The sequence below is a fragment of the Polyodon spathula genome, chromosome 7, assembly GCF_017654505.1.
Source record: "Polyodon spathula isolate WHYD16114869_AA chromosome 7, ASM1765450v1, whole genome shotgun sequence".
NCBI lineage: Eukaryota > Metazoa > Chordata > Actinopteri > Acipenseriformes > Polyodontidae > Polyodon > Polyodon spathula.
In genome coordinates this window covers 10,427,830-10,444,928 of record NC_054540.1, presented here as the reverse complement: position 1 = coordinate 10,444,928, position 17,099 = coordinate 10,427,830, and the positions used below count along the sequence as shown (strand labels likewise).

The 17,099-nt window shown below is 34.8% G+C and overlaps 2 protein-coding genes across 3 annotated transcripts; one reads left to right on the top strand and one right to left on the bottom strand.

The window, feature by feature from the left end:
• Nucleotides 1–684: 684 nt before the first annotated feature.
• Nucleotides 685–4,915, bottom strand: LOC121318138 (dnaJ homolog subfamily B member 9-like). Of its 2 annotated transcripts, none has more exons than XM_041254497.1 (3): nucleotides 4,813–4,915; nucleotides 3,195–3,424; nucleotides 685–2,999 (listed from the first exon to the last, which is right to left on the bottom strand). In XM_041254497.1, exons 2-3 carry the CDS (start codon nucleotides 3,409–3,411, stop codon nucleotides 2,554–2,556), a joined length of 663 nt encoding a protein of 220 aa, XP_041110431.1. In that variant the 5' UTR covers nucleotides 3,412–3,424; nucleotides 4,813–4,915; the 3' UTR covers nucleotides 685–2,553. The 2 variants fall into 2 exon arrangements, with proteins under 2 accessions (XP_041110431.1, XP_041110432.1); XM_041254498.1 differs by having other exon boundaries at nucleotides 4,831–4,915.
• Nucleotides 4,916–5,048: 133 nt separating this feature from the next.
• LOC121318137 (THAP domain-containing protein 5-like) lies at nucleotides 5,049–8,698 on the top strand. The gene is made up of 3 exons (XM_041254496.1): nucleotides 5,049–5,200; nucleotides 6,242–6,452; nucleotides 6,987–8,698. Exons 1-3 carry the CDS (start codon nucleotides 5,118–5,120, stop codon nucleotides 7,815–7,817), a joined length of 1,125 nt encoding a protein of 374 aa, XP_041110430.1. The 5' UTR covers nucleotides 5,049–5,117; the 3' UTR covers nucleotides 7,818–8,698.
• The last annotated feature ends 8,401 nt before the right edge of the window (nucleotides 8,699–17,099 follow it).

The following is a 17,099-nucleotide window of genomic DNA, read 5'->3' as shown; positions in this document are numbered from 1 at the left end:
TTAAACTATTACAATGCCGTGTAAAAATCAGTAAGCTTGAATTTACATAACTGTCAGAATCTTCAGCTTAAAGTGTATTTAACCTTTTAAAATCCATGTTGTCCCTGTGGCTTACAATGCTAAACACAGTATTCTTGTGCCCTCTGGTGGTTCTGCAAAGTATATTTTCTTGTTTGTCTTAATTTGCTCAGTTAGAACCGACAATAATGTTCAGTTTTTATCTGTTTATGGACCCTGTGCATCCAACAGTTTTAATCTACCCATATCCAGACTGCCTAAACACCAAACAAAAAAACGTGTCCATACTGTATATTTTGATATAAGGAATGCATCTCACATGTTGGCAGCATTTCATCAACCATCATTACAGCTTGACTTCACATCACCAGTCCACATTAAAACAAAACCTGTATAGGGAAAGGGTTAAATAAATAAATAAATACAGGTTTGCAATGCAGGAAAAGCAAAGCAACTGTGATCAACATAACAATGTGACGTGGCTCACCTGTTTGCCATCACATACTGGACTTTTGTAGGAATAATGCCATGAAATATTTGCCAAATGATCAAACATGTTTTGTTTTTTTTGTTGTTTTTTTCTAAATAAGTAATTTATATATATCTCGAGAACATTTCTCTTTTTATGTTAGTATCATCCACTCCAGCAGCTGCAGGCTAGAGCAGGAGGAACGGCAAGTTGTAATACAATGCATGTTATAATGAGATTTTTATTCATTGCAAATACTTTTCATTGGGGTTAAAAAAGACCTGTTTATACAAAACTGGAAAGATTTTTACCATGGTCAGCTGAGGTAACAGATAAAGTTCCAATCCAGGCCAATTTTAAAAACCATGTCCCAGTATTTTCTAAACATAATATAAACAAAGCTGATTTTGTCAGGTGACATCTTATGCAAAGTCCACCTGAATATGACTTGAGGTGAAACAACGGACTCCACAATCAAAATAAAACACACCTTTTAAGGTTAATTAGCTTCAAATGTAATTTTATTTCCCTTACATTTCAGTCATTATGAGTTCTTCTGGGTTGTTTTGCCACTATGGATTATTAGAATTTTTCTCTAAATCCTTTATTTGCTTGCGAGTGTCTCTCGAGTATCCTTTGTGCTGTGACAATGGCTTCTTCATTCCACTCAAATCATGTGACAATGTGACTTTGTAACTGTGTTAGATCCACCTACTCTACTTGGACCAAGGGTGAAACTGACAGTGAAAGGTCACATAGTCAAATTGGAATGAAATGAGGAAGGCTGTTCAGTTCCAGCACTTAAGACAGCGATGCCCAATCAGTCCTGGAGAGCCATTCCACCTCTTTTTAACAGGTACAATTAGATAATGAACTACTTTAGTGTTTGTATGGAGGTTTAATTGTTTCAATTAAATAAGACCAGAGTTGGAATAAAGAGCAGAATGGAAGGAACACACAGAAGGACTACACACACACACCATACAACAGCAATTAAAATGACATTTGAAGCTACTTACTCTATAAAATTACAAATCCCTGGATTAAATGTTTTTCTTGACATTTTACAAATCACAAGATTACACTAAAAATGTTTAGATTTTACAAGTATACTTTATTTTTTTCACACGTGTGCACTCATCATATAAGACTCATGTAAATAAACTGTATCCATAGGAATAAGTGCAACAAAGAAAGTGCATGACAATTCAGCTGTACAGAAATTGAACATTTAATATAAAACCAGCAATGAATGAAAAGAATTAGCAGACACAGGAAAAGAGAAAAGCTGGCTTGACATATTGCACATTACACATCTATACATCACAGACTCTACAGAGGACATGAGGTAACAGAATCAAACACTACAGAAATTCAGATCATTACTGAAAGCAAATGTAGTTTTAACCTTCCTGAGTATTAACTGATAAGGATTATTATGTATACTTCAGCATAAATCATGTATACATTTAAACAACATCAAGGTCTACCATCTTCTGCATGTTTTAATTGTATATAAAACTAATTTGAGAAATGTGTTACCATAACCTTTAGTTTACAAATCAGATCTGAATGTTTTAAACCTGGCCATCATCACTATTATTATTATTATTATTATTATTATTATTATTATTATTATTATTTTAAAGATGAACCAGCTGATATTAATGAGTATCCATTCCTGGAAAAGTACAATTACCTTTTTTTTTTTTTTAAACTGGATCACTGAAAATAATTAAAAAAAATGAAGTCTGTATATATTTACTACATTTGATTAGAAAATAACTAAAACCTAAATTGCAGGGTGCTCTAAAATGGGCCCAATATGAACTGTATTGTCTGATTTTATTGCAAACTTTAGTAAATGTTGCGGTTATGTCTGAAGCACATTTAAAAAAATAAATAAATAAAAAAATGAAACCAACTTTACTCAAGGTTTTAGTTTGGCAAAATGTTACATGTCTGGATTATTAAAAAAAAAAAAAAAAAAAAAAAAAAAAATCTTGATACTTACAAATCTGACTTGTGTTCACTGCACCCAACAAGGCAAGAAACATTGTAACTTATCAGCCTGAACAGTCTGTGTATGTGGTGACCATATTTCCTCTTCGTTGTGTGACAGTTCTGCAATGCTGCTTCCCAGACCCTTGAAACCTGTTCTCAGTTCTTACTGTTTGCCTCTGAGTATTGCCCAAACTACTGAAGGAAAACATCTTTTCCATGTCTTCAAACATGTCATCAAAGACCCCCCCTCCAAAAGAGAACTCTTGAAAATGCCGCTTGTGTTTCCGGTGGGCTTCCTGGTGAGCTCTGAAGTGGTTTTCAAAGTGCTGTTTTTGACGAGCTTGGTGATTCTGACTGAACACGTCAAAATCTTTAAACATATCATCGAAGTTAAAATTGAATGGCTGATCAAAATGATGTCCATTCCCACCTTTAGAATTTGTAAACGCCCGGTAGTCAAACTGATCATACTCTTTTCTTCTTTTCTCATCTGACAAGGTTTCATATGCTGGAAATAAAAGAAATCGAAAACAACTCCATAACAATCCATTAACAATTACAACTCCCTCAAATAGCAATGCATGTTTATTATTGTTTTAATAAACACATGTAATCTATTTCATATAACACTTAAAGTCAGTTAATACAACTACCCATTTTAAATCTCGATTCAGATGTTAAAAATAATAAAAAAAGTACTTACCTTCAGCTATTTCCCTGAACTTTGCCTCAGCATCAGGACTCTTATTTTTGTCTGGGTGGTATTTCATTGCAAGCTTGTGAAAGGCCTTCTTTATCTGCCGTTCAGATGCACTTTTTGGCACACCCAGAATATCATAGTAGTCCTTTTTTGCCAATATTAATTCTGATATCATTAATATACAAATAGCAAATGTTAAGGCTGCCTGTGCTGATGCCATATTGCCTGTTACCCTGGAGGGAAAAATAAATAATTTAATTAGTAAAAATAAATATATAAATAATGGATATGCTGCTTAGTTTGAAAAAAAAAATTATATATATATCATGGTTTGGGAGCAGTGGTTCTGACAAACTTCATTTTTTGGGGTCTGGCCGGAGTAATCAAGCCCAATGAATTAGATTTTTTTAAAACTGCAGTACCATTGATAACTGCCTGGTGATGCTGGTTACATTCTTTGTTAAAATCAACGACTATAAATAATACATTTTTAAAAAATCCTTACAATCTTTGTTTCACTACTGTTTTCATTCATATTTTTTTTTGTTTTTCATCTGAAGCATGCATGGGTCCAATACAGTACAACCTCATGACAGTTTGGGGTCGAAGTGCATTATATAATCCCTTAATGTTATTCTCAATCATTCATTACCATGCAGTAATCCCATAGATTTGACTTAATGAGCCTTAATATCCAGTCAGTGTTGTAATATATTTATAATTATTATGATGATTATTTTTATTATTATTTTAAACAGAAAAGCCATTGATGTGATTTTATCAACAAAATAAAAAAAGTTTATAGCATAAATCATGGGGCCTTCACAAAAATCCTACATTTTTCAAATATTCCTATCCTCACTGACAACTGAACAGTTAATTACTGGTTGGTTGGTTTTAGGGTTAAGTGTTGTCAGTTTTGCAAACGTTACAAATCCTTATTTTTAGAACTGACTTTGTTGCTGCTTCTTTCAGCTGTACATTTAACTTTCAACTTTTTTTTTTTTTTTTTTTTTTTTTTTTTAATTGGCACGGTTTCTAAATGTGTATAAAACGTTATTATTAATCAGTTACCCGCAACTTTTCAAAAAAAAAAAAAAAAAAAAAAAAGAACTAACTACAAATGACCGGCAGTTAATACAAAATAATACCAACATACACTAGACTGGAACTGCAACTCAAAAGCACGCAGCCTAGTAAGAAACTAACATTAAACAGTATTCAGAAAATATTGTAATCATTAACGTTAGCAGTCGCAGTCGTGGCAGTAGCTGATGCATTTCTCTGAATAAAATTGTGTGTTGCCCTGGGGTACGTACAGCTAACCGAATATGTCTAGATGGCCAAAGACAGTTATAAAACCTTGCAATACAAACTCGCTATCATAAAGCCAACTATAGCAATACCTTGCTACCTTTTAACTTTTCCAAGACCTTAATATTGTACATTATTTCAAATCTATTTAATACACTCGTACTGCGATGCTTTTGTGACAGCATAATTAGGGCCAAACCACTTCTGGCTAGTTTTAATAACACATTAAATTCATATTTTTACATTGGAAATAATCTACATCGCATTTATGGCTGTTATTATTTGAAATAACATGTTTTTAACCTACCAAAATCTGCGTCCTTACCCTGTTCAACGATGAAGGCTGACGCAACTGACGCTCCTGCAAACAGACATTCCACTTTGTGACAGTGAATTCCAGAACCGAAACAACACGAAGCGCAAACCCATTGGTTCACGCGTTACCAGGTGACCCCTTTCATAGTGTGCACGTGGAAGACTATTCTCCGAAGCACTGACGTCACCTCCGACTCTAACTCCTATTACCCGGAATTAGTACTTTGAAGTGTGTGAGAAGTGTAGACGTTTGTATTGTTTGTTTTTGTGTCTTGTATTAAGCCCGCAGTTTGTGATATGCCCCGTTACTGTGCTGCAAATTTCTGTAAAAATCGTGGAGGCCTGTCTTCAAAAGATAATAGGAAAATTAGTTTCTATCCGTAAGTTTGGGGGTTTTGTTTCTTTTTAAACTGTTCAATGGAGCAGTTTTATACAAATACTGTTATCATTAGGAACTGGTACATAGCTCGCTCTCTCTCTCTCTCTCTCTCTCTCTCTCTCTCTCTCTCTCTCTCTCTCTCTCTCTAATCGTTTTTAACTCCGTGCTGTTCAAATCTGTGTTACTATGTTGACTTTACTTTGAAAACTTTACATTGATATTATAGAAACGAGTGCCAGCCTTTCTTGTGGCAGAGTATGAACAAATAATCGCATTGAAGGATACTCTTTTCTTTTACAACTAGTAATATAGGAAGTATTGCTTTGTCTGTTTGCAATTAATACAAAATACAAGGAGAATCAATTTAGTAAGAAGCTAAATACTGAAATTGATTTACTTTGAAAAGAAACAATTGCTGCATTTATTTTGTCAATTTAGTGCCCCGTTACATTCATTTAAACTCCCTTCATTTTGTTAACACAATGTATCGTACAGAGTCCAACAGTGTCTAAAAATAAAGGCGGTAAACAAAATCACTATATATATATATATATATATATATATACACACACACACATGGATAGAAATAGGACTTGCATTACTGTGAATTTGATCTATTTCAGGTTTTTCATTTTCCAAAAAATAGCACAGGCTTATCTAAGCACACATTAAAGCCTGTCAAGTTTCAGTCTACAGTTTCCACCCACAAAATGTACCCTCCTAATGACTGGAACTCTATAATAAATGAACACATATCGGTGGTTGAGAAAAATACACAGTAGGAAGGGATTTACAAACAGCCACACTGTACATCTTGTTGATTAAGATGAAGACACTGTTATTGTATGACATAACCACTCTGCTGCCTGAGCATATTTCTGAAGACAATAATAGAAAATATTTGATATTTAAAATAGTCTGTTTTACCAGGATGTGAAATGTGTGAAAGGGTATTATGATTGGCATAGTGGTTGGTTAATGTTGTACAATGACTATTTATCTTGTCTAACCAGGTATTTTTCTTTATATTTTGTTTCAAAAGGTTTCCACTGCAAGATAAAGAAAGGCTTCAGAAATGGACAGTGAACATGAAACGAGGAGCGTGGCTCCCCAGTAAACATCAGTATTTATGTAGTGATCATTTCACTCCAGACTCCTTTGATGTGCGCTGGGGTATACGGTATCTGAAGCACAGTGCTGTACCTACAGTTTTTGCATTCTCGCATGATCGACATGGCTCACAAGCAGTACAGGTAATGAATATAAATAATTCTTTTCAGGTCAGTTATTGGTATTGGTTTGCATTTCAGAGCATATTTGAAAGGGAATAGGTTTCAGTATGTATGTATTTTTTTATGTTTTTTTTTTTTCTTTTTTTTTTTTTTTTTTAACCTCAGAGGTTTAGAATATGTATTATAGGTTTGGACCCCCACCCCCTTTGGTGAGTATAACAACTACAGGAGCCTGTTAGTGTCAAGGGAGATCTAAAAATGCATCAGGTTACAAGCTGTGCCTGTGAATGCCAAAAGAGGAATTTGATGTCATTGAGGCTACAGAAAAAAAAAAAATTTCCCCCAGTTAATTTCAATTAGGTGAGCATACTATGTGGTACAAAAGTATATGCTTATTGAGTACATGTATAATATATCTTTTTTATAATTATACCAAAATGTTAATGTTGCGTTTGTGTACATTGAAGTATGTTGTGTATTAAACTCAGCAGGACTACGTGTATTGGTCTCAAAAAAATTTGTTTGTAATACATTTTGTATGACATTATTTTCCAGGAGGAATGGTGTAGGCCACATACAAGAAAGAAAAAAGCAGTGCCAAAGGAAAAGGCAGCTGATAGCAATGACATAAATGCATTTGTCAAACCTTCTCTTTCAACAAAGAAAAAATCTTTGCTTTTAAAAAAGCAAGATAAAACAGAAAAAGCAGCCAGCCCTCAAATTGAATGTGTTGAAAAGGAAAACTCAGAGACAGCTCACCCTGTAGAATCAGAAGGACAAAACTGCCAAAAGGAAAACAAAAAAGTAAATGACCAGGAAGGTGCACATTCTTTTGAGATACATAACACAAATGCTTCAGCTGTAGACACCACAAACAATTCACAAGATGCAAAAGAGCTGAAGGAAAAGTTCATATCAGTCAAGTCCGAGCCCCCATCTGAGAATGAGTCCACTGAAAAGCTGCTTGATTCAACATTTCCAAGCACTTGGGAGTCTGTTGGAAACCGAGCTCCATGTCACTCTGTCGAACGAACGAATGAAACTTTAAATACAGATATCATTACAGGTCCTGTTGGGCATAATGAAGAAATTTGTGATTTAGTTGAATCTCCTGAAACACAGCAGTGCGCTGACGCAGATCAGATTTTTTTTTCTGAACATTCGTATTGCAGACAGGACACTGACAAGGAGCATCTATGGAAAAAAATTGCCAGTCTACATGAAAAGATAACAGAGCTGGAGAAAAACGAAGAGAGAACAGTAGCTAAACTTAACTCACTTGCTAATCTTATTACACATTTAAAGCAGGAGAATATTGTTTCTGAAGAGAAGTTGAAGGTTTTGGAGAACTATTTTACAACACTTGAGTTTTCTATGGTGCAATGATTTGAAGCAGGGTACCACCACATGTTTAAACAGTGTCCTGTAAGTTGAAAGAGTGATGAAATAGCATTGGAAATTAAGTTTAACTGCTTGATGGTAATGTAAGCATTACATTTAGTACTAATGAAATGGGGTATAGCTAATACAATAATTCCATTAGTAATACTTGTTTACTGAGCTTCCATTTGCTATTTTAGTCATGTACCATATATGCAGTTTTGAAAGAAATGCAAGTTAAAAAATGCATTTTAATTAATAACTTCTGATACCAGTTCAACTTTTCATATAAAATGCACCGTTAATTTTATAACATTAAAATACATGTTGCCATAACATAGTGTAGGCTTCTTTCAAAACTGCACACAAGACTAACATAGCCAACACCGTAGAAGTGCTTAAGTACCGCCAGTGGTCCAGGTTTTTGTTTCAACCAGTGCACTGGAAAACAAGGCATATTTAAAACAAATATTTAGTTCCTAGTTTGAACAAAATCTGGACTATTGGTATTATTTGTGAACCAGGATTAAAAACCCTGTTGGTGTAGTCCCATAGGTTAGCCTTGGAAACATTTCTGTTTTGAACAATTACAATATTCAAACTGATGGTCTGTCTTTAATTCAATGTACTACACGTGTTCACTCATATTTATCAATACAAATTGAAAGTACACAAATAAATGTTTTGATTGGTTTCTAAACGTCTCTTTTTGGCCAACAAAACTTACCTGACTTATAAATTAAACCAATGTTTATTTTATTATTTTTTTTTTCTAATTTTTTTTCTGCAGTTCAAAATATTTCACAATGCATAGCAGTGAGGCTGACATTTATATATGTATACAGTAGTGCCCGGCTGGGCAACCGTATACGTTGAACCCCCAAGAAGTCCTTGTATTCAAAGTATACGGGCTGTAAAGGGCTTTATTTCATTTATAATCCAGGTAAAACTGGGGATATGAAGGAAAAAAAAGCATAAATTCTGTTTATGGCAAAAAATTATTAGTTTTTTTTTTAATTAAATATTCTTACGTCAAATAAAATAGTCCCATATCTAACTTTAAATACACACACTACATTACACACTAAATTAATCTGAGTAAATTAGTTTAATTTAAACATATAAAAGAAATTAAATCATTTGTTTTGGTATTGTGCACATTGCCATTGAAAAAATACACCAGGGGGCACAGTTGAGACAGCACTCATTTTTTTTTTTTTTCTGTCAGACACATTGAACAGTACAGTCGTGTGGAATACAAATACGTTCAACGACATTTCAGATTTCAGTAATTTGTTCAAGGTCTGTGTCAGAGGGGTGGATAATGTGCACTGTTTTTTTCTTTAGCATATACAAACCACTAAAAATACATTATTTGAAGTGACAAAATCGGGGTAGGTGAGCATAAAGACAGCTTTTTTGGGGGGGGGGGGGGGGGGGGGGTATTTTTTCTGTTTTGCTGTCTTCCAGTTAATTTAATTTGTTCTTCATCCAAATTGGCATTACCACTTACCACTGGGATTTTTTGCAGGTAATTTGTCACTCAGTTTCATAGTTACAGCTGTACATCTGTGAGTGCAAGCAAGGTGGCTACCGATACTTAGTTTAAATTATGTGAGGCAGTGCAGTGACCCATCCAGTATATGGATAGCTGGAACCTTGCTTGTTTAACGTTCCATTGTGAGCCCTGGGTTATAAAACTTTATTAACACCCTTCACTCCTAATTGGTTGGTCCTGCTTTCTAACAAACTGCAGGTACATGGAACATGAACCACAGTCCATAGTCTTCATGTCACTTGTCAGGTCCTTGGATTGTCTTTTTCTGTCTGACCTTCAGGAATAGGGTTCTAAAACTGCAGTCTCCTCTGTCAATTGTATAAGCTGGTTTTATAGAACTGGAGCACGAGGGATCTTGGACCACTGAAATGTAATCAGTCCAAGACTAGTGCTAGTTCCCAAACCATATTACTTTCATACCCAATCCATACATGGGCCTGCAATGTAAGGTTGCTTTTGAACACTGGGTTTGAGATAGGTAAGATTGTGACCTAGACTGACAAATCTAATAATGTTGCAAAAATACCAGCAATAATCAGCATCACACAGTTTTGTCTTTAAACTGCTAGAAAAACATTGCTAGGCCAGACGCTGTTTTGTTTTTTGTTTTTTTGAAAGTTGTGTCTATAATAATATCCATCAATGAGCAGACAGCTGCTACTGTAAACAAGTTCTGGTATGAATTATACAGTAGTCCTATTTTTTCATTGTTTGTCCTTTTCTTTTTTTTAGACACAAGTTTAGTTAGGAAACAGTAGAACTGTTAGGAAAAATAGATTGAACTATTGCCCTAACATCCTTACACCACTGGTCAATAGTCCATTTGTCATGTGATTGGTTCCCACATCACTGTCAGTCCTGCACCTTTTCAAAGGAACACCTTTCTCTCCTGCACTCTTCTTGAGAAAATGGCTGAATAGTGATTCTGTGAGTTAACAGAAAATTAATTACAAAACATACTATGAAAGAAAGATGCTCCAAACACTAAAATGAGTGATTAAAACGTCACTCACTGTTTTCTGACTATGAAATTCAAACAAATTCAACTCGATTATGCAGCATTAGTCCAAATTAATGTGAAAACAGCAATGTATTTAAATCTAAGTTGAATATTACTGTTTTAATATCAACACTGCTTATAATGCAGACAGTTCATATAGTCAACGACAAAATAAAATGCATATTATAAAGAGAATTAGCAGTCACTTTTCTACATGTAACAGGTAAGTGTCCAGCCATTCCTTAAAAAAAGTTTACCATCAAAATAGGGATTTGCTGTAAGTTATTTATTCAACAAAGTTGCTAATTTGTTTAGACAATTCAGTACCGGTGCCTATTATACAAAGAACCATGAAACACACACACTACTCCAACTGTGTCAGGAACCAAATCTGCAGTTATACCTCCTTCCAAACCTATGTATGTTTTAAAAATGTTTCTAATGCTTTTTCTTGACTTTTTTGGGATTAGAATTACAATAACATCATGCATCCCATTTATACAACCATAGGAGTCTGTATATGGTCTGTGGTTGTGATTGAGTTTAGAACTAAAGTGGCTTTCTTAACTTAGTGGTCCTATTTCTGTAGTTTTGTTTTTTAAATTAAACAGGCTATAGATTAATTTATTGTACACCACAACATAACACGTACACATACATTTAGACTTCCTTAGAACTTGTCAAAGCAACAAAAAAAAAGTTTGACTTATTTTTTTTACTTAATTACACTGTTTAAATACACCTAACTCCACAGCAAATAGTGAGTCATTAAAATAAAATTCAACAAATACACAATTGTTTTAAACACAAACTTTCTCAAATAACTTTTTTTCAAAAGCAATAAAGTTTACTATTTTAACCACTATAGAGGACAAGTATTTTTTAAAGCCACAAGACAAAACTTAACCCACAAATCTACAAACATTTCATATTTACCTGATTTTAACTTTTGATAATTTTTCTCATAAAAATGATGTGTTAAACATGGTGAAAACATAAAAAAAGATATTAATTAAAAAATAACACACACACACATTTTCATACAAACTATAAAGTATATGACTCCTATTGTTATACTGTATTCTAAAATAATGTTTTTTTTTCTAGATGTCCACAAGGTGGCACCTTTTCACAACTTTTTACATGATCTACACACAGTAAAGGTAGTAAACAAGTCTAACCTTAAATCCTATGAATAAAAAATCTTTTTTTTTTTTTTTTTTTTACTGAATTTGACAAGAACACAGTTGACTTCCAAGTTCTGCATGCTTTTCCTTATAACATTATTTGTCAAACAAATATGCCCCCAGAAAACCAACATACTGACTGGTCAAAAAATAGGTAAATGTCTTAATGGCCGACAATGAGATCCATGTGCTTTCCTGAAATGTTCTCGTTTATTTTGTCCAGTCAGTGCCGCTTATCCTAGTTATTCCCCAAGCTCGCTATTAGTGTGATCATATTGTCTATTGCATTCATCAACACTGACAAATGGAAGCAAGACTCACAATATCAGTGAAGATTTTACTGACACAGGGGGAAAAAATGTACAATATAAACTTCAGTGTTACACTGGCTTTCACAGAGTATATTGGTCAATATACATAACAGTCTCTGTATTGCATTATAACCCACACAGTCATATTTTCAGATTGTTTACTCTCATCTAATATTTTTTGAAACATAGCGCAGAAGTGAAGTGACGGTTTTATCTGTGGTGGTAAAGGTGTTCCACCACAACCAAACAAAAAATAATACAAATCTGCCTCAATGCAAGTGACATATAGATATGACTGAAGATGTATTTATTTATTTATTCATTTATTTTAATCGAAGAAGAAAATGCATTTATTTGTCTATGGACATACTGGTTTAGATAACACTGTTTTAATATTTATTAAGCAGAAATATCGAAAATAAAATCTACTGTAATTTAGCTTGCAGACTTTTATTCCACATCAGGTCCCCTGCCCCCCAGCATTCCTTTTGTTGACTGTGACACCTTCAGTATCATGTTTGTTTTTTTCCCCTTAAATGATAACTACAATGGCCATCAAATAGAATTAGCCCCTTTGGCTCCCTGTGTGGAAACCACAGAATGTCACAAAGTTGCATCTAATTCCTTCTGTGGTTCATACTCATTCAAAAACATTGATATTGTGGAGGGCTTGTTGTGAGAAAACAAAGCAAAGTGCCAACAGCAAACCGCAAGGAGTCCTTATTAACCTGCTTGTACTACAGCTATAACAGGACTTCAGCTTCTCTCAATTAGTTTGCACTGTTTTGTTTTGTTTGTTTGTTTTTTAAAATTTAGTAATCACCTATTATTTTATTATTTTCTCCCAATTTGGCATGTTCAATTATTTTTAGGCTCAGCTCACCGCTACCACCCCCACGCTGACTCTGGAGCAATGAAGACTAGCTACTCTTAAGAGGATTCTGTGCATACTTGTACACCTTGTTTCTAACTGTCACTGAGTTGAGATTAAATCACTCCTGGTCATTTCCGTTGGCAGCAGTAAGATATAAGCATAACTTGAACTGGGACACTGACATAATATACTGAAAGACTTCGCTCCGGCCCAGTCACTCTGATTTACGAAGTTACCTAACAAGTGTTAAATCCGAAGGTAAGTCGTGGATTGCAGAAAGAGAAAACATATTCAAGGCCTTTGCCTTTACATCTTCAAGTTCTAAAATCTTCTGCAAGCCAACAAATATATAAATCAGACAGTTAAAAAAAAGAACTAATGGTATCTTCCATTAATTCTTGAGCAAACATAGCATAAACTACCCATAGTATGGCATTTACAATAATCTGCAGGGGAACAACGCATGAGTTTGAGATGAATACATGCAGTTAAAGATCACTTTAATTGACCACAGTTCAAAGACTTAATCTAAGATTCCACTATACAAGCACTTACGACTTACCTCAGCAGATAAGTTATACTATAGGATTTATGGCACAAATTCAATTGCAATGGGTAAGAAATGAAAATGAGGCTGCGGTGGAGGTGGGATTTTTTTCTTTACCAACAGGTTCATAGGACCTAGTTATAGGAAATAAGAAAGTGGATTTTATAACTTTAAAATACTGTAATACAATTTTATAATTACAAATTCCTCTTCTAGTCCATTTTATAGTATCCATTATCACTTTATTCAGCTTAATGCAGTGGTTTTGCTTTGTACTGAAAATAATCTGATTTGTTCTGCATATTATATATCAGAAGCTTTTAAAAAATTAGTTAATGACTAAGTACCCCTATTACACGCACACACACAAAAAAAATCCACCAAACTTGGAAGACAAATAAAATCACTCTGCCTCATTTTCCTTATTTCTCGTAGTAGACTAACTTGCAACATTGGCAGCCTTAGATGTAGCTGACGGGGTGGGGTCTGTGGGGGTGACGTCCAGGGGGCCGACCTCATTGATAGATGCACTGTCTAGTGGATCTGTTTCTTGCTGAAAGTGATACAAAAAGTTTGCTCTGCGATGTCTTATCGTGGCAAACTTTCAATGACTTTATTATTAAAGTCAGGAATGTCAGTCATCATGTCTTTTTCAATTGATAACATGGCTAAAGCATTTAATCATTCAGTTTTTGTACTGTTTCTCAAGAAGATTTTTATCCGTTTCAGTGTTGAGAAGCACCTTTCTGCCTCTGCTGTAGTTACTGGAGTGGTAATAACTATCTTCAGTAATTTTGTAATCTCCGGAAACGTTTTGTCCAAGTTGTTATATGTCATCAGTTCAAGCATACTTTATGCATTTTCAGCACTTTTAAAATCTTCAGTTTCATACACTGTTTGTAAGTCAATTTTATAGAGGTCTTTCCAAGCATTGGATATGCTTGAACTGTTTCTTCTAATACACTGTCTGGGAAAGCTACCTGATACTCATCAAAAGTCACTCTGCAGCAATTTTGCAGCAACAAGGTGCAAATAATAATCTCGCATAATCATCAGAGATTATGATGTCACAAATTTTCAAGGCAGATGTGTCACAATCTTCAGTGGTATTTGGGCTGCTTCTTTTTTGCATTGGTGGCAGGTTCTCAGGGAGGATGGATCCTAGTGTTCCAACACATGCTCGGATGTCCTGAATGTATTCAACAAATTGAGTGACCACTGCATTAACATCAGATGTGATATTTCTTGCCATAAGTTTCCCCATAAAAAAATATCCACTTTCAGCACTATCTTTTGGAACAAGTACAAGAAGTACAGAAACTCTCTGTCAATGAGGCTATAGCAAAAAATATTTGCTTTTCTAAATGTGATGCTGTCCTGAATTGTCGATTGTTTGAAAACACTTCAGCAGATGTTCACACTGTTCAAACACTGTCCTCACTGCTCGACTACAAAAATTCCACCTGGTTTGAGGAGCAGTTGGAAGTCTTTTCTTTACGTCTTCATCCAAAACAGAAGTTTTCTTTGGAGAGTGACAGAAAAATGTTGAAATACCAGAATTCACGTTACCCAGACGATGGGAAGCTGAATTCATTTAGAAAATCGCTGGGAGTTCGGCGAACGTGCGAACAGTGTTAACCAACCGCCACTGATTATTTAATGAGCTATAATCTTGCATAAAAAATAATTGATAAGCACTTCTTGTCATTTTCAGCAAATATTTCCTTGATAAAAAAAAAAAAAAAAAAGCGACAGCAGCTGTTGCTTAGCAACAAGGCAACTGGTTTACTCAAATGTATTGCATGTTTCAGAACAAGCTAAGATCAGCTGAGCAGTAGTTATTCATGTAGTCATTATTTTAATGCACGTCTAAGCCCAGATGCAGACTAGAAATTTGAAATAAAAAAAGGTCTTTAGTTTACTTTAGTTTATTGTGATGTGATAGAATACATGAACAGTAAAGTGCTTGTCTTTGAAATCTGGTTTGTGGTTCGCGTTCAGACCTTGCCTTTCCATTCAATTGAGTGGCCTCAGGTGCCAATTCATTGCAGTGGCACCCTATAGGAAGTAATCTTGACCATGTGGTTAAAACGGGTAATATAATGTCCGTGCTCTTTCTATATAAACTATAACATGTTTACTGGCTTGGGAGACACGTGATGCTCTCAACGGTGAGTGGTCATCGTGACGAGCCTGCCGTTGAAACTCTGCTCCCTTGCGTTCACTTTGAAAGGGCGAACTTCGATTAGATGGGGATAGAATGTAAAGGATCCCCATCTAGAGTGTGATGAGTTATTATTACTGACTTGAGCACAGAAGCCCCTCGACTACAGAACTTGCTCTTTAACTGTGTGGTTTGTGGTTCGCGTCATGCGCTTGCCTTTCTATTCAATTCAATTAATTGAAATGCCATGTCAATACACATGTGTTAGCACTCCTTTAAGCCTTTAAGCCAACATAATGAACCACCGTATTACCCTGCTCAATTAATTACATTTTCCAAAGGGGTGCAGATGCAGATTATGGCCAAGGGGTAATAAGGTAATTAATTAATAGCTAGTTAACCCCTCAGCCAGAATATAAAAGCCTGTAGCTGTCTACGCTCAGGGTGGAGTGTACAAGGAGAGGCATAAGTCTGTGCGAGCGAGCTGGTTTTGAAATAAGCATACCATTTGTTTGTTTAAATTTTTTGTTTATTATTTAATAAAACGCTGGACGCCGTACCATCTCAGGTTGCCCCGCCATTCCTCACTTTTTGGAGTATGTGTTTCTGGTCTGACGTTACCACTGCAAGCCACCCTTTCACAGATATGTATTTTATTTTTAAGAAAGTGTTACCTCTATATGAATAGCTATATAACAAAAATCTATTATAAAGCTAATGTGGTAGATAAAATTTATATCTACCTACTAGTAGGTTATAAGGGGGAGGAAGCTTTTGTCCTGATGGATACCACTACTCCTTACATATTGTAAACAATCTATGCTGTCAACCAGGCCTTTCTGATTAAGTAGAGTATTGTACACTGAAGGTAAAAAATACATTATACAATAAGTAACACACACAGTGGAATTGTACGCTGGTGTATAATTTAACAGAACAATGGGGCGCTGCAGCTTTAATTCACAAAATATCTCACTGGTTAATGTCCTATTTTTGGCAGTCGGCATGTAAAAAAAATAATTTACAGAACATTGTTTTTTTCTGTAGACTATATTTTATAACTGAATTGCTGCACGTGTATTTTTAAAAGCCAGAGAGAATCTGATATAGCGATGAGGGCTGCTAGGTTATGTGCAGCAGGGAAAACGTCTTATAAGCCCACAGGGTCACAGTTCTTCAGACAGCAATAAACGCTTTCACCCTGTGACCGGACTTTCTAGTTTGCTTCATTTATTCAACTTCTAATACATAATTGAACAAGATTAATTCTGGACATTTTCAGCGTGAGTTTAAAGAGTGTAATAAACTTTTAGTAGCCTTCTGTTTTTAGAATCTGCCAGTGACTCATCAATAAGTGCATCTTTGGATTTTGCAGATTGTACCACAGGTTTAACCGATTTTCACTTTGAAAAACGAACTTCAACTTTTTTGTAATAAAATGAAAAAGAACTTGCTTTTAAAAAAGAAAACTGTTGCAGTTACTGTGGTATACTATTGCTGTTACAGGATCTGAGGGTTGAGACAAGCTAAGTCTCACAGCAGTTAGTATGTGTTCATACTGTGGACTCTACTGAAACAGTAACTTGGAAATACCTTAATTAATTTAAAAATTATAAAAAAAAGTTTTTTATTTTCCTTATAGTAGCA